Here is a 20,684-nt window from a genome sequence, read left to right on the forward strand (position 1 = left end):
TAAACAAACAATAACAACTAGTGGGAAATGGTAAATACAATCTCTACAACTGCTGCACATGGGTTTTTCTTCCTCTTCCAACATGACAGATTCACAGGCATGACCCATTTACCAATATACCCCTAAAATCACAGAAAATGAGAGGCTGCCCTGCTCTGCTAAACACATGATTGAACTAGAAGACATAAATAAAGGGCAATATTTGGACAAATAGTTCAACAAACACAAAGCAGTAGTGAGTAGATCCACATTACCATCCAGTAAACCCTAATCTTCATCAATCCAACCCAAAACTAACATAAAGTTAAAAACCCACCATAGAAAAATAATTGAATTTCCTTCAATTATGTCCCTCTATTGAGCATGTCCTTGTACCTTATGATGGAATCCAACCTTTGCAGCTTCAGCTGATTCTTGAACTTGTTGATGAAATCATCCGCCTTGGCATCCACCTCCTCATCCTCTGTCACTTTAGCTTTCCTCTCCCTCACAGTCGCTGGCCGGCGAATCTCCACAATATCATCTTCTTTAAAATGACCAAATGCAGACTTGGAACTCGCAGACTTCTTCATCTTCTTTGGGAGCTTAGTGGGTACTTCTCCGGATGCTGGTTTGGTGTCTGACTTCGTCCTGTTCACATGATGGTCCTGTAGAGGCTTCAGCTGACTGTAAATCTCATCCAGGCTCTGCTCTTCTTCTGATTCTGGTTCTGAGCTTTCTGGGTGTTCATGGTCTTCAAAATGGTCTTCATCTTGGAACTGGTCGTGTTCAGAATGGGATTCTGGCTCCTGGGTTTTGTGCAGAGTGGTTGTGGTGGTGATGGGTTGTGACGGGGTGGTGGAGGGTTGTGATGGGTTGGTGGAGAAATCTTGTGGAATGTAGAAGTTGATGGACTTGATCCTCTGTAGCAAAGAAGGGGATCTGGTGAATTGGGGTTGCTCAGGTTCTTGGGTGTGCCTAAAAGCATAATGGGTGCTCTCAGTAGTTTCTGGGTTTTTCTCAAAGGTGTTGGTGTGTGGCTCTGGGGATCTGTAGTGGTAGAGGTTGATGGATTTGATCCTCTGCAGCACAGATGGAGATCTAGCAAGGCCTTGCTGCTGGTTTTGTGGGTCTTGGTGTTTCTGGTTGGTGCCTAAGTTTGAAGCAATGGCAATGGTGCCTATCATGACATTGAGGAGGACAAAGAAAACAGTTGGAGTGAACCAGCTGTTCATGGAAGCCCAAATTGACACAGATTCCTCAAACATGGCTTTTGGTGGTTACAGAGTTTTAGACACAGAGAGAGAAGGATGGGGAAAGATGAAAATGGAGGTGAAAAAGAAGAAGGGCGGAAATAGAAAGCTCTCTGCTTCTGTTTCCCTTTATTTGGGTGGATATTTTCATCATCTTGTGCAGGTTTTTGGTATTTTCTGTGGAAATTTTTGACATATATTATTTTATTTTTATGATATCGAGGGCACGTGGCGGTCAGTGATGGGTGAGTGTGAGAAACAGACAGAAAAGAAGAGGTGGTTGTGAGGAAATGTGTGGTTGTGGTTGGATTAAATAAAGGCAGGGTAACTGAAGGTGACAGCATTGACGGGGAGCAAGACTGCATTTGCTTGCCTCTGTGAAACGGCACCGTTTGGTACTAGTTTTACCTTTTGTCAAGGGTTCTCTTCAATCTCCAATCCTTTGATGTGGGTGATATTGATTTATGATGATGCAAATATAACTTTTCAAAATATGTATGTGCCTCACTAGTAAACAAATTGATCTTCTTTAAATTATTTAAATAAGCATATGCTTGTCAAAATTCCTCTTCATGTGATAGATATTTTCATGCTTAACAAATAAGTGATCAATAGACCTATAATTGATCTAGTGAAGTGAACGTTTGGCAAGCATTTCCACCTATAATTGATTGATACAAGCACTTAAAATTTTAATTTCTTTACAAACCATTTCCCTCTCTTCAGCACCATGGTTAAACACAAACTCACAGTCGAAATATCGTGTACACAAGTTAAGAGTGTTTACATCAGCATTCGAGATTTTAAATTTAATTCTTCCTCCTTCAATATCGCTGAACCCTGAACCCTAAACCAACCAACATGAATTTATTGTCACTCAAAATTGTGGTTAGTGATTAAAGGATTTTATGGGCAATAGCAATGCCAGTATACTTTTATGTATTTCCTAAAGTAGAACAACATGGGCAATGGGCATGGCCGCCCTTGTCCATTAAATTAAAATGTCAACCCAGCATCTAACATGGTAACATGGGCCTCCTCCTCCTCCTCCTCCGTCTCCATTATTAAGCCTGTACCACCTTTAATTACTCAAACAGTCGGCAACACAACTTCAAGCAAGCCTTGCAAGCCCTAAACCATATGTTGATCATAGTCAAAGCCATCCCCTGTGGGACTAGCAGCACTGCAAGTTCCAGATGTAGACAGAATCTCTGCCATACATGGAGGGCTCTAAGAGCTTATGGGCTACATGCCCATGCCCATGCCAATGGATCGATGTATCTAATTAAACTTATTAGCCGGACCATGAAACTACGCCGCAACAACTAACTCTTAGTCTAGTCATACTTGGCTCGTTTCTTTAAACCTTCATCTCTCTTCATTAGGTCGGCCCAAGTTATTAAAACCCGATGAAGTCGGGCCAAGTCGAGCCCAAACCCAAAATGATTCATCCATCGCATGTACCATGCAGTGCACGATTAGCACACCATGGGAAAAAAGTGTCATCACGGTGTCCTTTATTTCTGAAGCAAAAGGCCAAAACAGAAGCCGCCTCCTCCCTCAATAAAGTTCTGTTCGTCAAATAATGTCGACACACTAGCTTAATAATTTTCTCATGACTCATATCACTGCTCTGTTCTTCTGCTTTAACACACTAAATTAGTTTTTTATTATTTATATAAATATATCCTAGTGCTCGTTTTCATATAACTCATATGCATTCTATCTCATCCCCCCTACAAATTTTGCTGTTAATTGCGATGAAGGTGTATGTGGTTTCGCATGGCCAACTGGAGCTTTGACCGTTGGTCTGCCTGCCTTGGTGCGTCTTCTTCAATTGAGGTACAGTTCTATTACATATCTTCACTGTTTTATTTCCAAGAAACGAAAGTTTACCTTAAAAACTGATTTTGAAATCTGGGTGTTTGTGCAATTTACTGAAACAGTTGTTCTAGGTTGGGTGCATGTTTTGCAAATCCAAATGATGGAAATGTTGGGTTCCAAATTAAAGCACAACTGCCTGTCTTTCTCCAACACCGTACTGTCCAAACCTAACGCCACCAGTGAAGTCTGCAGAGATTTTTCAGAGCTTTGTCCCCCAATGTACCAAAAAGAAGAAGAAATTTGGACTTGCGCTCTAAAACTTCAATGAAAGTAAACTTTTATTTTGATTAGATTTGTTATAAGGGTTGATGTTTATTTTCAGGGTCTTTTTGATGCCATTATCTTTTTTGAGCAAATGGGGATATTCATCAGCTTCTCAATAACCAAGTAAATTCTTTTGTTACTCGAATATCTGCGCGTTGAGTTGTTCTTATGAGTGTCGACAAAGACAACCTATGAACAGATGAGTAACCAAAAAGATATGAAACTTGTTGTCGACCAAGTTCATGAAAGTCCCCATTTGTCCAAAAAAAGATATTAGTGTCAAAACGAGCCTAACAAGAAAAAACGTCAACTCTTACAAGAAATCTAACTACTACAAAACATTATCTTTACTTTTTGCAGCTTAGTAGCTTATTAGGAATTTGATGATGTATTGGATCTTATTATAAAGTTGTTTTGTTGTACGGTTCTAACAGAACACGCTCCATTCGTAATTACTTGGAAATTTACAGATTAAGAAAGTTTGTCACTTTGAACAATTCAGTGTACGATGTTTGCTGGATTTACTTTAACTTACTCCTTAGTCTGGTCTCGCTTGTTTTGGCTTTGGTTTTCAGCTGTTTGCTCTTGTGCTTTGGCTTTGACCTTAATCTAATTGCTCTGTTTGCATGGTCACGTTTTGTTTGTATTGCTTTGTTTGTTTGGTCCCAGATAGATGGGGAAAATGTTTTAAATTGAAGCCAAAAGGCCTATGCCTCAGTGAGATTTAAAACCACCACAAACAGCTCCTGCAGTTTCATCCATATCTTCTGTTAAAAGTTTAATCCATGATGAAAGTTTTGCTGCATTTCTTTTTATTCTTGATGACTGTTAATTAAGTCCAAAAGTAAGTGCAATGAAGATGACCAAGCAGCATTGCTCCGCTTGAAGCAAAGCCTTACATTTGATTCTTCTGCTTCCTCCAAGCTTGTAACTTGGAATTCAAGTACCGACTGCTGTTCTTGGGTCGGAGTAACTTGCAGCAAAAGTGGCTATGCTGTTGGTCTTGACATCAGCAGTGAATCTATCGTGCTTGGAATTCGAAACTCCAGCAGATCTTCAACACCTTGAAAGCCTCAAATATGCTGCTAACGGAATTTGTCGCTCTCAAATTCCATCTGCAATAGGAAAAGCTTACGAATTTGAGGTATCTAAATCTATCCCATAATGCCTTTTTCGGGAAAATTCCAATAGAGGTCTCACGCTTGACAAGGCTGACTGTTCTTGACATTTCTGAGAATTACTATAGAGATCAGTTAAAACTTGAGATCCCCAATTTAAGCATGTTGGTTCATAACCTCACAGAACTTGAAGAGTTATATCTTCATCATGTAGACATATATCAGTACCACAAGGGACTAATGGTGCAAAGTAATCTCATCTTCACTTCCAAACCTGAGGGTATTGTCCAGCAGTTTTATTTCAGGCCCTTTTGATCAGTCCCTTGCCAATCTTACATCTCTATCCGTGATTTGATTGGATTATAGTCATATCTTCTTTCCAGTTCCAGCATTCTTTGCCAATTTTTCAAGCTTGACTTCCTTGAGCCTCATTTCATGTGGTTTGTATGGAACATTTCCCCCCCAAGAGATCTTCCAGATTTCTACACTACAGACTATTGACTTGTCCGACAATCCAAAGCTTTAAGGTTCCTTACCAGAATTTTCCAACACGGATCTCTTCGAATTCTGGACCTGAGTGACACAAAGTTTTCAGGGTTATTGCCGGACTCGATTGGCAACCTCAAAATGATGTCCTCAATACATCTTTCATCCTCCAACTTCTATGGATCAATACCAAAGTCAATGGAAAACCTTTCATAGTTTCTCTAAGCATTTCAGAGAACAAGTTTAACGGTTCCATCAATTCCATTCATTGGGAAAATCTTATCAATTTGGAAGTTTGTTGACTTCAGTTACAATCTATTCAATGGAGGCATTCCATTGTCCATGTTTTCTCTTCCATTGCTGGAATTAGTTGCTCTTTCCACCAATAAGTTCTCTCATCAATTCTATGAATTTTCTAATGTCTCTTCTTACCGATTAGGCGCCCTTGATTTGTCTTTCAACAATTTGGAAGAACAATACCCAAGTTTATTTTTAATTTAAGAGGGCTTGAGATTCTTTACTTTCTTCAAACAACTTCAAACAACATAAGACATAAAAACAAAATATTTTCACATGTGTGTATATATATTTGATGGTATACCAGCCACGTGGTGTATCCGAAACATACAAAAATTTCTCAGAGTAATACGTGGCTGGTACATGTGGAATTATTCTCCAAATTACATCATTGTTTTTTGTGACGTGTCTTTCTTCTTCTTTTCCCTTTTTCTTTTTTGATTGGAATTATTCTCCAAGTTACCTCCTTGCACTTTCCGGACCTTCAATCTTTGCCGTCCAGCAGCTCGTGTAGCCAGAAGCCACGGAAAGCGGCCCCGCTTGGGAACTTCTTCTTCCAAAAAGATATTCTGTTCTTTCTCTCTCTCTCTCTCTCCGCTTGTGAACTTTTGCTTTTGTGGACTGAAACGTTTGAAGACCTTGACTGTATTTCAATACTTTTATTCATCTAGTTGCAAACACACAAACCACTGCCTAGAAAGAAAAAAAAAATTATGAAACCACTGTCCGATAGTTCTGCAGTATCAATTAATGGATGCCAAGAAAGCCCATAAAGACTCCTCTTCATCCTCACCATCCTCCTTATCAATATGTTGGGAGTTCCGAGTTTGTTGAGCTTTGGAGGTGAAGACACACGCAAGGGCTTCACCGGCAACGTCAACGCCGCTTTTGCTGATGCCGGTATCAATGCCTCCTCTTCATCCTCCGCCTCAAAAAGTTGGATGTACCAAGTGTTCTTGAGCTTTAGAGGGGAAGACATACGCAAGGGCTTCGTGGGCCACCTCCATGCCGCATTCTCTGATGCCGGTATCAACGCCTTTCTTGATGACAAAGAATTAAGAAGAACGGAATTTATAAAAACCCAACTGGAGCAGGCAATCGACGGGTCCATGATCTCCATAATTGTCTTCTCCAAGAGGTATGCCGATTCCAGTTGGTGTCTTGATGAGTTGGTGAAGATCATGGAGTGTAGAGAAAAATTGGGGCAAAAGGTTATTCCATTATTCTATAATGTTGATGCTTCAGATGTCCGGAAACAAACTGGTAGTTTTGCACAAGCATTTGAGAAACATGAAGCGGGCATCTGTGAAGGTAAACTTGAGAAAGAAAAGGTACAGCACTGGAGAAATGCTCTCACTCAAGCTGCAGATTTGTGTGGGGAAGATCTTAAAAATACTTACAATGGGTAATTACTAATTTTCTTCGATTATCATCTCCTTACTTGACAACCATCTATCCCTTTTCTTTATGAACAAATAAATCTATCCCTTTTCTTTTTCCATCATATCAAGGATGACTAGTGATATGCATATGCACTTGATCAGCGGTGATCCTACATCCTAAATGAGTCCTTCTCTCTCTATATGTATATTAATGTGATTTTTAAAAAAAAATATATATAGGTATTATAAAAATTGGGGCCCTAGGCGACTGCCTTGACTGCTTATGGCCAGGCCTCCCCTCTTGTCATATAAGAAGAAAACATTTGGATTCGACAAGGCTGTGATTTAATCATACCTTTGTTGATCAATAATTGCAGCACTGATCATGATGAACTCTGTCCTCAATTGAATGAACCTCTCTGATCTAAACTTAGATAATTGAGGTGGCACAAGTTCTTTAGTAATTACAGATAGGATTATAAATTTGTAGTTTGTTGCCTAATGAATGATTCGTGGTTCTGCTTTTGTGTTTAATTGGCAGGCATGAAGCAGAGCTTATCAAGAAAATTATTGGGGAGGTTAATAAACAGTTGCACAGCAAATACAAATTCGACATCGAACACCCAGTTGGAATTACTTCTCGGTTGTGGGATTTGAGTGATCTGTTAGATATTGAATCAGGTTCTAAAGATGTTCGCATGATTGGTATTTGGGGGATGGGCGGCATTGGAAAAACAACGCTTGCCAAAGCTATTTATAACAAGTTTGAACATAGCTTTGAAGGTAGGAGTTTCCTTGCAAACGTGAGGGAGGTAATTGCAAACCAAGCCATTAATGGTCTGGTTGGTTTGCAAGAAAAACTTCTAAATGATATCTTGAAAAGCAAGGAGGTCATAAAGGTTGGTTCTGTTGATGTAGGGATCACTGTGATACAAGAAAGACTTCGTTGCAAAAGAGCACTTGTCATAATCGACGATGTAGCTTCAATACAGCAAGTAAAAGCAATAGCTAGAGATCGTGATTGGTTTGGACCTGGAAGCAGGATTATTATAACAACAAGAGATCAACATTTGCTAGAGCAAGTTGGAGTGGATAGCACGTATCCCGCTGAAGAAATGGATGAGGAAGAAGCTATAGAGCTCTTTAGTTGGCATGCCTTCAAAAGAGATTATCCTCCTGATCAAGAATATCTTGACCTCTCAAAACGTGTAATTCATTACTGTCAAGGTTTGCCACTAGCACTTGAAGTTTTGGGGTGTTTTCTGAATAAAAGAACCACATCAGAGTGGGAAAGCCAATTGGAGAGATTGGAAAGAAGTCCTCATGAAACAATTACAAAAATACTCAAAATAAGCTTTGACGGGCTACCTAGCCATACAGACAGAGATATATTCCTTGATATATCTTGTTTCTTTATTGGAATGGACCAGGACTATGTCACACAAATATTAGATGGATGTGGCTTTTCTGCAACGCTAGGAATCCCTATCCTCATTGAACGGTGCCTTGTAGCTGTTGGTGAGGAAAAGAATTTGATGATGCATGATTTGCTTAGAGAGATGGGAAGAGAGATCGTTCGTGAAAAATCCGGCCGTGATGACCCTAAAAAATTTAGTAGATTGTGGAATCGCGAAGATGTAATAGATGTATTGAGAGATGAATCTGTAAGTACTTTCCCAGTAAGTTTTAGAATGCATGATGCAAGAGAAGCATGTGTATCCCGTGTCTATAATAAAATAAATGCTCTACATTGGTTTCGTTTTCCATTTCTTTATATATATGCATTAAGATAAAAAAGTAACAAAAATATGTGCTTTGATTGCCAACACAAACTTTAGGTCCTAACATATATACATGGACTTTTATGTTTGTAAATCAAGTTTCATATGCAAATGGCCCTTTTCTTACTTAGTGCTTCTCTTAACAGGGAACTGAAGCAATTGAAGGACTTGCTCTAGATTTGCAAAGCTCTGACAAGGCTAGTTTCAGTGCAGAAGCATTTACCAATATGAAAAAACTGAGATTACTCCACTTCAACAATGTAGAGCTCATTGGAGAGTACAATATCTTCCCCAAAAAGCTAACATGGTTGTGCTGGCATGGATTCCCTTTAGACTCCATACCAGATGACTTTCCTAATCAACCAAAACTAGTTGCTTTAGACTTGCAGTATAGCAAACTCAAAATAGTTTGGAAGGATTGCAAGGTATAATAATCTCAACCTAGTTGTTGGCTCTTTCTATCTTGTTCTATACATACACTATGTTCACTCTCTCTTCATTTCGCATTAATGTTTGTATCAGACCTTCCTTTTGGATTTTAATTTTGGTTTTGTGTAACAGTTTTTTGAGAAGTTGAAAATCATTAATCTCAGTCATTCCCGTTGCCTGATAAAATCACCAGACCTTTCAAAACTCTCATGTCTCGAGGAATTGATATTGGAAGACCGTACGAGTTTGTCTGAGGTTCACTCATCCATAGGGGATCTTGGAAGACTTTCTGTGGTAAATCTTCAAGACTGCAACATGCTAAAGGATCTTCCACTGAATTTCTATAATTCCAAGTCTATTGAAACTCTTCTACTTAATGGTTGTTCAAGATTTGAAAACTTGGCTGATGGCTTAGGGGACATGATATCATTGACAACTCTGGAAGCAGATAACACAGCCCTAAGACAAATACCATCTTCTATAGTAAAATTGAAGAACTTGGAAATTTTATCGGTATGTGAGGTGACAAGGTCGCCATCAACTAATCTTTTGCCCCCTTCTTTACATGGTTTAAGCTCGTTAAGAGAATTATTTCTTAAAGGCTGCGGTCTAATCGAGGATGCAATCCCTAGTGATCTTTGGAGCCTAATTTCCTTAGAAAATTTAGATCTTGCAGACAATGATTTTCATAGCCTACCAAGCCTCAGTGGTCTTTCAAAGCTTGAAATTTTATTGTTAAACAACTGCTTAAATCTTTGGGCAATCCCAGATTTACCAACAAATTTGAAAGTTCTGGAAGCAGCTGGCTGCACAGGATTGGAAAAAATGCCAGATTTTTCAGAAATGTCAAATATGAGAGAATTGTATCTAAGTGGTTCTTACAAACTCACCGAGATTCCAGGCCTGGATAAGTCATTAAACTCCATGACACGGATTCATATGGAAAGTTGTATGAACCTCACTGCCGATTTTAGGAAGAACATCCTACAGGTTAATCCTTCTCTCTCTGTCTCTCTGTCTCTCTCTCTCATCTTTCTCTTTCTACCACATACACACACGTACACATGCGTGCTTAGGAATGTATTTCTTTTACAAATTGGACTCTACATGGTATAGGGATGGACTTCTTGCGGATATGGTGGCATTGTTCTGGATGGAGATGATATTCCTGATTGGTTCGACAGTGTCCATGAGAATAATATTTTGGATTTCAATGTTCCTCAAAGTGTTGGTCGTAATTTTAAAGGGTTAACTTTGTCCTTCGTTTACTCTTCAGACTTGGACAAAGAAATTCCTGTTGCCATTAGCATTACAAACTTGACCCAGTGTACTGATTTTGGAGCCTGGATCACATATAGAGCAGAACAATATGACTGTGAACTTGGAATTTTAAAGGGTTAACTTTGTCCTTCGTTTACTCTTCAGACTTGGACAAAGAAATTCCTGTTGCCATTAGCATTACAAACTTGACCCAGTGTACTGATTTTGGAGCCTGGATCACATATAGAGCAGAACAATATGACTGTGAACTTGGAAATCATTATGTTTGGCAGGGACAGTTATCAAATGGCGAGCTCAAATTGCAAGACGGTAATCAAGTCTTGATTCAGATAATGCCTCAAGATAATTGTGTGAAGGTGAAGAAAACAGGTGTTAGCCTGGTATGGGATAAATTTATGAACGAAAATATGATTGAATACCATCTTTGTGGGTATCAACGTCGCCAATCTCAAAAGGCAGGATCAAGCCATGATACCTCTGATGACATCATTTATCTAAAAAATGATAATGGCATAACAGAATCACAACACTTTTCAGAACTCCCAAATCTCGAAGATTGCAGCGATGATTTTCATAAGGATCTCTGTTGTGCAATTTCCTTCGTAGATTTAGATCTTAGAGGCAATGATTTTCATAGCCTAACTCTAGGCCCCAGTGGTTTTTCAAATCTTCAAAATTTGTGTTTAAATGACTGCATACATCTTCGTGCAATCCCAGATTTACCAACAAGTTTGAAAGTTCTAAAAGCATCTGGCTGCACAGGATTGGAAACGATGCCAGATTTTTCAAAAATGCCGTATATGAGAGAACTGTATCTAAATGACTCGCTCAAACTCACTGAGATTCCAGGTTTGGATAAGTCATTAAACTGCATGACAAGGATTCATATGGAAGGCTGCACCAATCTCACTGCTGATTTTAGGAAGAACATCCTACAGGTCAATCTCTCTCTCTCTCTCTCTCTCTCTCTCTCTCTCTCTCTCTCTCACACGCGCGCGCACACACACACACGCAAATTTGCATGTATATGCACATGCATAGATAAGAATGTAATGATTATACAAATCTGGCTCTACATGGTATAAATAGGGATGGAGTTCTTGCGGATACGGTGGAATTTTTCTGAATGGAATTTATGATATTCCTGAGTGGTTCGAGTTGGTCGATGATGTGGACAATCAAGTCTACTTCGAGTTTCCTGCTGGTCGTCATTTAAAAGGGTTGACTATATGCTTCTTTTACTCTTCAGACTACCCAGAACTTGAAGATTCTCAAGGTCCTATTTGCATTACAGTTAAAAATCTTACCAAACAAACTGCTTTGCACGCAAGGATAGCATTTGCCTCAGTACAAACTTCAAGAGAACCAGAAGACCATTATCTTTGGCAGGGACAATTGTCAAACGATGTGCTCCATTTGCAAGGCGGAGACAAGATCTCCATTCTAGTAAGGCCTCTGGTTGATTTTGTGAGAGTGAAGAAGACGGGGGTTTATCTAGAACGGGACAAACGCATGAAGGAAAATATACGTAATCCTGATCCTCATTTGTATGATTTGGAAACAAATCAGGTTTTTTCCGGGGGAGTTGTTGATGGGGCAGGATGGAGCCATGACGCATCTGTTGCCAGTAATAGATGAAGAATCAGCAGTGGAAGAGGATCCTCTCGGCCGCTGCGATCTATGTACTCGTTTGTCATTGTCTATCAAGGAAAATCTTGATTTTTCTGGGGGAGTTGATGATGGGGCATTTGTTCCCACTAATCAATCTAGTGCTGTAGATGAACCATTAGCAGTGTCTTAAAAGTTTTTTGTTTAGCGCGTCTTAAAAGTTTTTTGTTTAATCTTTTTTTCAATTGTTTTTCCTTTTCCCACCTACGTTGATTGTGGTTAGTTACCAAAGATTTGAGTTGATGGGAATGATTTAAGATTGAATTTTCCTTTTTTTTTTCTTTGCTCTAAATTCTTCCAATTGCTATGGAAAACTTCAGCACACATGTCATCTGGAAAGGAAAGCGCCGCAACCTTGAATTGAATTCTATACATTGCCGGGAGCCAAATTCTCCTTTTCTTTTTTCTTGTGTTTGCAAAAGAAACTTTACACATTGCCTGGAGCCAAATCCTCTCTTTTCTTTTTTTGTTCGAAAAATTCTCTCTTTTCTTTCACTTGCAAAGAAGACGCAAATCCCTTTCACAGTTATATCAGAAACAAAAAGAATGTAACAATTGACCAGTCATCACCTTCTTGTGACTCTTTGTGTAAACCTGCAATATATTACTCATCATTTTCTGTTACAGAACACTAGTTGCTTGCTGCTGCTGGTGATCTGGATCCAATATGTTCAGTGTCCTTAAACCTCCGCCAATGAGAATCTACTAGGGTTGGCATGGCAGGGCAGGGCATGGCTCTTGTGTAAACACCTGTCTGATTGATCCTGGTACATGTTTTCTTTGAACAATCAGGATAACATTAGAGGTGAGAGAGAGAGAGAGAGAGAGGCAAAGGCATAAGGAAATATCATACAGCAGAAAATAATTACATATCAAAACTTCCTATTAACCTCTTCGGTAATCTGATCCTATCATCGAGACTCCCCTAAAACCTCCATACAATAGCTCGTTTTTTGGATCATAATGGTCTCAATTTCTCATATTACTCCTTGCCTCAAATGGATCAAAGAAATTAACTTCTACCAACTTGAGAACATTTCCTGACTTCTTGAGAAATCAATACAGATTATCCTACTTAGACCTTTCAGGGAACCAGATTCATGGTGAGGTGCCAAACGGGATTTGGAGGCTCAATCTTCTTGAAGACTTAAAAATTTCAGGCAACTCCCTGGTAAGTTTAGAAGGTCCTTTACCAAACCTCACTTCTGCTCTAAGCTTGCTTGAACTGCATTCCAACCATCTTCGGGGACAAATCCCAATTTTATGGACTCATCGGATGTCTGGAGACCCATGGCACCTGGCCAATGCTTCAAATCATAGACTTAGCTCACAACAATTTCAATGGGGAAATACCAGGAAGATCTTTGAGAACATGGCAGGCAATGCTGGCAAACCAAGGTGATCCCCCTCAGAAATCAACCACCTTCTTGATGTGGATGGATCAGATGATATTAATTATCAGGATTCAATAACAGTTGTGAGCAAAGATATGGAGATGGTTTTATTATTTAGTACAGATTTTAACTATCTTCACCGTGATCAACTTCTTGTGCAACAAATTCAGTGGACAAATACCTGAGGAGATAGGAGGATTCAAATCATTGTACATCCTCAACTTGTCCAACAATGCTTTCACAGGTGCAATCCCACCATCGTTAAGTAACATGCGAAAACTCGAGTCGTCAGATCTCTCAGTGAACGGGCAAATTCCAGCAGAGTTTGCAAAGCTCACTTTCCTCTCGTTCTTGAATCTCTCAAACAATCACTTGGTTGGCAGGATCCCACACAGCACTCAGTTTTCAACATTTCCAAAATCTTCCTTTGAAGGCAACAAGGATTTATGGGGGCCTCCTTTGACAACAGACGACATAGCTGCAGGGTTTTCACCACCGCCAATGTCCAATGGAAGGAGTGTTCCAAATTCTGGCCATGATCAGATTATTGGGATGTTCTAAGTGTTGAAATTGGATATATTGTTGGCCTTGGAGTTGCCATTGGGTCCCTTGTGTTTTGCAAGGGATGGAGGAACTGGGATTTCAAAGCTGGGGAGGGCATTGTCTTTAAGATATTCCCTCATCTGGACAATGCAAATCGAAGAAGACATTGAAATAAGGGCTAACCACAAAAGATACCCTTAAGGTTTGGGGTCATTCTCAATATGGACCATGAGGTTTCAATTTCATTAATTTACTCCCTAATGTTTTCAAATCTAACCAATTTAAGTATTCTATTAAGTTAAGTTAACCATTTGGTCAGACGTTAACTAATGACGTGTCTACTGTGGGACCCATCTGCTAACTAATTCCTTAAAAAATATATATAGAAAATGATAAAATAATATAAAATAAAATAAAACTTAAAAAAACCCAGCCTCTTCCCTGCCAAACAACCCATCGCTCCCTGTTCCCCACCCTATCTCACCGACAAGATTTTGATCAAGAGCGGCATCCTCCTCAACACCGACCCCGTCATCGGCTAATTCTTATCAGAGGCGGAGCAACAGTGGGGTCAATGGGGTCGCGCGACCTCTTGGACGCCATGAAAATAAGCCTAGAGGTCCCTTGGAGCTGCTGGTGCGATCTCGTGGAGCTGCACGCCAAGTGGTCGACGAAATGGCTGAAAGAAGAAGAGTCTGCAAGCTGAAGAAGAAGGAAGAAGAAGATGCGCGCTGGTTCAGTTTTTTTTTAAAACAACCTGGGCAAAACGACGTCGTTTTGGCCCAGGGAATTTTTTTAAATGACCTGGCCAAAACTACGTCGTTTTGGGCCAGGTTGTTTTAAAAAAAAAAAAAAAAAAAAAGGGCCAGCATCCTTCTATGATAGACAGACCCGATTCCTCAAACAAAAACCCCCAATTTGTTTTGTGTTCTCCTCCAAGGCTCCAACCCTAAGTTCCCAACTCAATCCCCCCTCCCTCAAACCCTCAACTCCATCTCCTCCCTTCCCTTGCTGCCGCCAGTGTGCTTCCGTTGTCGTCGTCGTGTGGCGGCGCCAGCTACTCTCTTTGTTTTTGCTCAAGCTTATTGTGAAATTTCACAATTCAAGTAAGTTCTAAACCCTATGTTGCTATGTATGATATATTTAATTTAATTGAAACCCAATTCATAGTTATTTTGATTACATTGGTGGTTTGATTATATTGTGAGTTTTTATTTTCATTATTTTGTAATGTAGAATATATTTAATTTAATTGAAATCCAATTCATATTTATTTTGATTATATTGATATTTTGTTTACATTGTGAGTTTTTATTTTCATTATTTTGTATATGTAGAATATATTTAATTTAATTGAAATCCAATTCATAATTATTTTGATTATGTTGATGGTTTGTTTATATTGTGAGTATTTATTTTGATTATTTTGTATATGTAGAATTATTATGGAATGGTTTTTTAAGAGAAAGTCATCATCGAGTTTGGGTAGTTCGGCTAATGTTGATAGTTCAAATAATGTTGGTAGTTCAAGAACTCCAAGTTCAAGAGAAAGTCAGTTAGATGGTGTTTTGGGTTCGAGTTCAAGACAAAGTCAGTTAGATGGTGTTTTGGGTAATCTTCAAGCGGACCCTGGATTAAGAACTCGAATGATAGATTATGATGCTAATATGAGAGATGAGGTCCGAAGATCATATCTACAAAAAGGACCTTGTCAACCTAGAGGTCATAATTTTCCAATAACTAATATGTCAGGAATAAATCGACGCTTTATTCCCCAATGGTTTGATGAGTTTGATTGGTTGGAGTATAGTATATCTAAAGATGCGGCATTTTGTCTCTATTGCTATCTCTTTAAAACCAATTTTGAACAAGTGGGTAGTGAAGCTTTCACTGGAGATGGATTTAAGAATTGGAAGAAAGGGAGAGAAAGATTTAAGATGCATGTTGGACCGGTTGGGAGTGTTCATAATAAAGCTAGAGAAGCTGCTACAAATTTGATGAATCAAAATACACATATTGAGATGGCAGTGAGCAAACACTCCGACCAAGCTCGTAAGGCTTATCGCACATGCTTGATTGCATCAATCAAGTGCACTAAGTTTTTATTGCGACAAGGTCTTGCTTTTCGTGGCCATGATGAAAGTGCCACTTCAAGCAATAGGGGAAATTACTTGGAGCTATTGCAATTCCTTGCAGATAATGATGACAAAGTTAGAGAAGTTGTGATGGAAAATGCTCCGGGGAATCTCAAATTACTAGCTCCTTGCATTCAAAAAGATCTTGTGAGTGCATGTGCCCTTGAAACACTTGATTCTATCATGGATGGTATAAAAGATAGATTCTTTTCAATATTGGTGGATGAAGCACGTGATGTGTCGGTGAAAGAGCAAATGGCTATGGTGTTGCGTTATGTGGATGACAAGGGGCATGTAATTGAAAGATTTGTGGGCATCCAACATGTTACCGACACTACTTCAAGTTCACTAAAGGATGCTATTGACACATTCTTTTCTCACAACGGTTTAAGCATTTCCAAGCTACGGGGACAAGGTTATGATGGTGCTAGCAATATGAGAGGTGAGTTGAATGGCCTTAAAACAAAGATATTGAGAGAACAACCTTGTGCATATTATGTTCATTGCTTTGCTCATCAACTTCAACTAGCTCTTGTTGCCGTGGCAAAGAAAAATATAGACATTGCCTCTTTTTTTGCAACGGCAAATAGTGTGGTTAATCATGTTGGAGCATCTTGTAAGCGGCGTGATTTATTTAGAGGGCAACTCCAAGAAGAGCTTGTGATAGCATTTGAAAATGATTGTCTTATAACGGGGCGAGGCTTAAATCAAGAAACAAGTCTCAAACGTGCCGGTGACACACGATGGAACTCACACTATGGTACCTTGATTAGCATCATATCTATGTTTTCATCAGTGGTTCATGTGCTTCAAATGGTTATTGATGATAATCCCAATGATAGTGCGGGTGAAGCAAATAAGTTAATGAGAGATATACGCACTTTTGAGTTTGTGTTTCACCTTTTCTTGATGAAAGTCATATTGGGGCTCACAAATGATGTGTCACAAGCATTGCAAAGGAAAGATCAAGAAATTGTGAATGCAATGGCTTTAGTGAAATCATGCAAGGAAAAGCTATATTGGATGAGGAATAATGGGTTCGATGCATTGGTTAATGAAGCATCTTCTTTTTGTGACAAACATTATATTGATGTTCCTAACATGGAAGAGGCATTTTGTTTGTGCCTGATAAATCACGGCCATAAGATGGTCGAAGGAGCCCCTTCTCTCGGCCCTGGCATTTGTTCGTAAAAACTGAAACGCAGCGTTTCGCCAGGGTACTTCGCCTTCCTAAAGACAAAAGAAGAAATGCTAAGGCATGATCATCTCGGCCTCAAACGCAGGCCGAGGCCGAGGCCGAACAAAATCGCGGCCGGAAATATTAAAGTCAGATCATCACGTGATAGCAGGGACCCAGGCTTCATTTAATGAAGTAGTGCCTGTTTAATGCAGCAAACCCACTGGCCACAAAGAAGCATTTAATGCATGAGGGAAGGTGGGAAGTGACTGAAGTCAGGATTTAGTGATGAGGATCAGAGTGATTAGACGTGGACATTCTCACAAGAATTCTGACAGCCTGAGATATTGGTTCACCAGCTATCCAGGCCATAAATGCGTCTTCACGGCCAGAGGCTCAGAACCCACGATCAAGAGCGGCGGCCGAGATTCACCGGGATTTCTGGGGTCACACCACCATACTTCACGATCCCAAATGTCGATTGGACTGCCCACTTGCTCCAATCCAGCTCCACCATGCAGATTTTTAGCCTCGATTACTCCTCCAGAGACTCTTCCTATAAATACAAGACTCGAGCTACATTCAAAAGGTTCAACACCAAAACAAAGCCTCCCACGGAGCAACTTATTTTTTCCTGTAATGCACTTTCAATATCTTTACTTGCTTTCCTAGGAGTAGTGTTAGATTGTAAGGAAAATCCATTCATCAATATATCATACGACCCTTGAGTTTCAAGGCGCCGGAGCACCATCCTTGTTGTTCGTTCACTCACCCCATATATCACACGACCGTCGCTCCCTGAGCAGCGCGCCGGAGCACCGCCCAAAACCCACCACCAACACCATCACTTAACGGCCTTGTAGTTCAGGCTGTGAACCTAACAGCCGAGACCAGTTCCTCTCTCGGCTACAATCGTTTGACTAGGAAGACAGTTCAAACAGGCGCACCACTTATCCATCCAACACTCATCAACACATCGACGCACGGTAGACCGTGCTGGCACGCCCGCGCACAACCGCACCGCACCCAAAAGCAGGAAACCGCGTGTTAACGCACATCCCCTCGGCCCGGAACTCCAGGCCGTGAGATTTGCGCGGCAGACACATTTATACTTCCAGGGAGGTCAAGGCGTAATGCTCCAATAAAGACCAATCGTCATCATTATCGTGTGGAGCTCTTCATTTATGTCATTGATGAGCAAATTACGGAGTTAGAAGATCGCTTTAATGAGGTAAATACCGAGTTGCTTATTTGTTTGGCATGTTTGAGTCCGAAAAATTCATTTGTAGCTTTTGATAAACCAAAGTTACTTCGTCTTGCTCGATTTTATCCTCAAGACTTTTCGGATGAGGATTGTTTGGCACTTGAAGATCAACTTGAGATTTATATTCATTATGTGCGTTCCAGTAGTGATTTCTCTCAATTGGAAGGGGTTGGTGATCTTGCAAAAAAAATGGTGGAGACAAGGATGCATAAAGTATTCAATTATGTGTATTTGCTCATTACAATGTCTTTAGTTTTACCAGTTGCAACTTGTTTGTACCATATCTAATCCTCCACTCATCCATTAACATGTGGATCATAGAAACTCCCCAAGTGCCCAAGGCTCCAAACAATCAGCATCGGCTACCGATGATATTGTCTCAAAGCAGCAAAAGATCGCTACAGGCCCAACACAGCCTACAATCGGTATCCCTTACCGATTCTGCAGAATCAACCTCGAAGCACCCGCCCGACATATCTAAAGACTCGTGTCAACCTCATAGGGCCCTCCCACGAGTCCCACATCGAAAATGAGTACCAAGAGCATACAAAATGCCCTCTATAAATAGGCCCCTTCACTACAATACAGAGGTAAAACTTTTGAGCTTGACTTTTATACTTCTATATGGTCAACAACAAGAGCTCTTAAAACAACAAACTTACTTCGGCATCGGAGGGTCTTAGGCTGGTTCCACACCGGTTCCATAGACCTTACGAGTCTCGACTTCTTTCTATTCAGGATCGGCATCCAAGGACAGGAAGAATCTGTATCTATCATTCAATCGATATGCTAGATCGTCCTCACCGCTTGTAAGTTGCACTCATCTCTATCTGTTCAGTTTTTAGTGCCAACACAACTAAAACCCAGAAACTCCTAGCTACACTCGTGAATCATATCTTGGCTGTTAAAACTCGTCTTTCCATTTCATTCAAACACCTTCCCAAAACGGCAACAACATAACAACAACAAAAAGCTCACGCACACACGGTTGGATTCGACGAGGAGGCATCGATCACTGGCGTTGAGGGTGAGGTTGAAGTCCTCATCCACCAAAAAGTTTCGGAAAAACTCAAGAACAAAATTACCAATATTCTTAAGAATTTCATATCCAAACAGTAAACTTTCCCAATAAATCAAAGAGAAAAAGAAAAAGAAAAAAACATCAAATAAATCACACTGTCCACCACTTCACTAACTACAAATCCCAAACCCACCTCCAACTAACTCAGAATTACCCAAGAAAAAAAATTAAACCAAAAGAAAAAAACAAACAAGCAATCAATAACAATAACCCTCACCTTCTCGTCCTCATCCCCCTAATCCACTAGGGCCATACCCGACCCACTTTCTATTTCTCTATTTCTCTTCCTCCATCTCCCCCTCTCTTTGTCATCCCCATCCTCCTCCCTCTATTTCTCTCTTTCTGTGGCTCAGTTCGATTGGATTGGACAAATTAGGTTTTTTAGGTTCAGGTAATTATGGATTTGGAGCAACAACTTATAAGGCTAGTGAGTTATTTGGTTCTGATTGTGAGGTTGATCTTATTTTGGATGTTTGATCGTGTTTTGGGTTGGGGAGGGCTTGGGGTTGATTGGGGGAGGGAGATCTGTGGAGGGTTGACGAAGGGTGGATGGGAGATGGAGAGAGAGGGTTGCTAGAGCTAGGGATTTTTTTGTTTTTTGTTTTGTTTTTTGGTCTTAAATTTTTTTTTTTTCCAGAAATGCCCTTTACTTGGACTAGTTGGAGTGGATTGTCAGGGTCTGTGGCGGGTCTCACCATTGACACATCAACATTTAACATTTGACCAGACGGTCAATCTAACAGACGGGGTGAATTGGTCATATTTGAATACGTTGGGTATGAAATTGATGAAATTGAAATCTCGGGGTCCATTTCAATACTGACCCTAAACTTGTGGCGACTAAAATGAAGTTAGTCCTTTATCATAAATCAAAATCACATCAAGATCAGGAAAGTTTTGAACAGATCTGACCGCAAAATATTTATTACAAAAAGCGCGGCGGCTGTTTCATGCTTCCCGGTGGTCACCACCATGTGACCATGTCATCATCAGCAGTGTTTTACTCAATACGCCACATATCCACTGAGATCATATTGGCTTCTCACCTCAGTTTAGCTTTGTCTTTCTTCTTGTAAAGGGAAAAATGGAATATTTTTTGGGTCATGAGCGGAGGGTCACATGAACAAAAGAAGGTGGGAGTAGCACTAGCAGGCTTCAACTTCAAAATAGAAGAATATCATGCATAGACAACTTCGTTCTAAATATCATATATGACGACATTATAACGTAGAAGCACAAAGTCGTAATCTACTAGCCTTATACGCAAT

The 20,684-nt window shown here is 40.0% G+C and overlaps 3 protein-coding genes, 1 long non-coding RNA gene and 2 pseudogenes across 4 annotated transcripts; 5 read left to right on the forward strand and 1 right to left on the reverse strand.

Moving 5' to 3' along the window:
- LOC110764676 (bromodomain protein (DUF761)) lies at positions 1 to 1,404 on the reverse strand. The gene has a single exon (XM_021967690.2). It carries the CDS (start codon positions 1,245 to 1,247, stop codon positions 345 to 347), a length of 903 nt encoding a protein of 300 aa, XP_021823382.1. The 5' UTR covers positions 1,248 to 1,404; the 3' UTR covers positions 1 to 344.
- A 1,321-nt stretch (positions 1,405 to 2,725) lies between these two features.
- On the forward strand, positions 2,726 to 3,406 carry LOC110764716 (uncharacterized). Its single transcript, XR_002527926.2, has 2 exons — positions 2,726 to 3,074; positions 3,179 to 3,406. It is a non-coding gene; the product is annotated as an uncharacterized LOC110764716 (long non-coding RNA).
- Positions 3,407 to 4,211: 805 nt separating this feature from the next.
- LOC148297955 (receptor-like protein 6) lies at positions 4,212 to 5,485 on the forward strand (annotated as a pseudogene).
- A 25-nt stretch (positions 5,486 to 5,510) lies between these two features.
- LOC110765029 (TMV resistance protein N) lies at positions 5,511 to 12,018 on the forward strand. Its single transcript, XM_088249155.1, has 7 exons — positions 5,511 to 6,686; positions 7,205 to 8,327; positions 8,591 to 8,869; positions 9,006 to 9,863; positions 9,990 to 10,269; positions 10,365 to 11,092; positions 11,244 to 12,018. The coding sequence occupies exons 1-7, from the start codon at positions 6,091 to 6,093 to the stop codon at positions 11,790 to 11,792; spliced, it is 4,413 nt and encodes a 1,470-aa protein (XP_088105281.1). The 5' UTR covers positions 5,511 to 6,090; the 3' UTR covers positions 11,793 to 12,018.
- A 575-nt stretch (positions 12,019 to 12,593) lies between these two features.
- Positions 12,594 to 13,929, forward strand: LOC148297956 (receptor-like protein 33; annotated as a pseudogene).
- A 1,143-nt stretch (positions 13,930 to 15,072) lies between these two features.
- Positions 15,073 to 18,716, forward strand: LOC110760491 (uncharacterized). Its single transcript, XM_088247241.1, has 2 exons — positions 15,073 to 17,006; positions 18,176 to 18,716. Exons 1-2 carry the CDS (start codon positions 15,205 to 15,207, stop codon positions 18,621 to 18,623), a joined length of 2,250 nt encoding a protein of 749 aa, XP_088103367.1. The 5' UTR covers positions 15,073 to 15,204; the 3' UTR covers positions 18,624 to 18,716.
- Positions 18,717 to 20,684: the final 1,968 nt, after the last annotated feature.

This window comes from Prunus avium, chromosome 1 (assembly GCF_965620075.1).
Source record: "Prunus avium chromosome 1, drPruAviu1.hap1.1, whole genome shotgun sequence".
NCBI classification, from domain to species: domain Eukaryota; kingdom Viridiplantae; phylum Streptophyta; class Magnoliopsida; order Rosales; family Rosaceae; genus Prunus; species Prunus avium.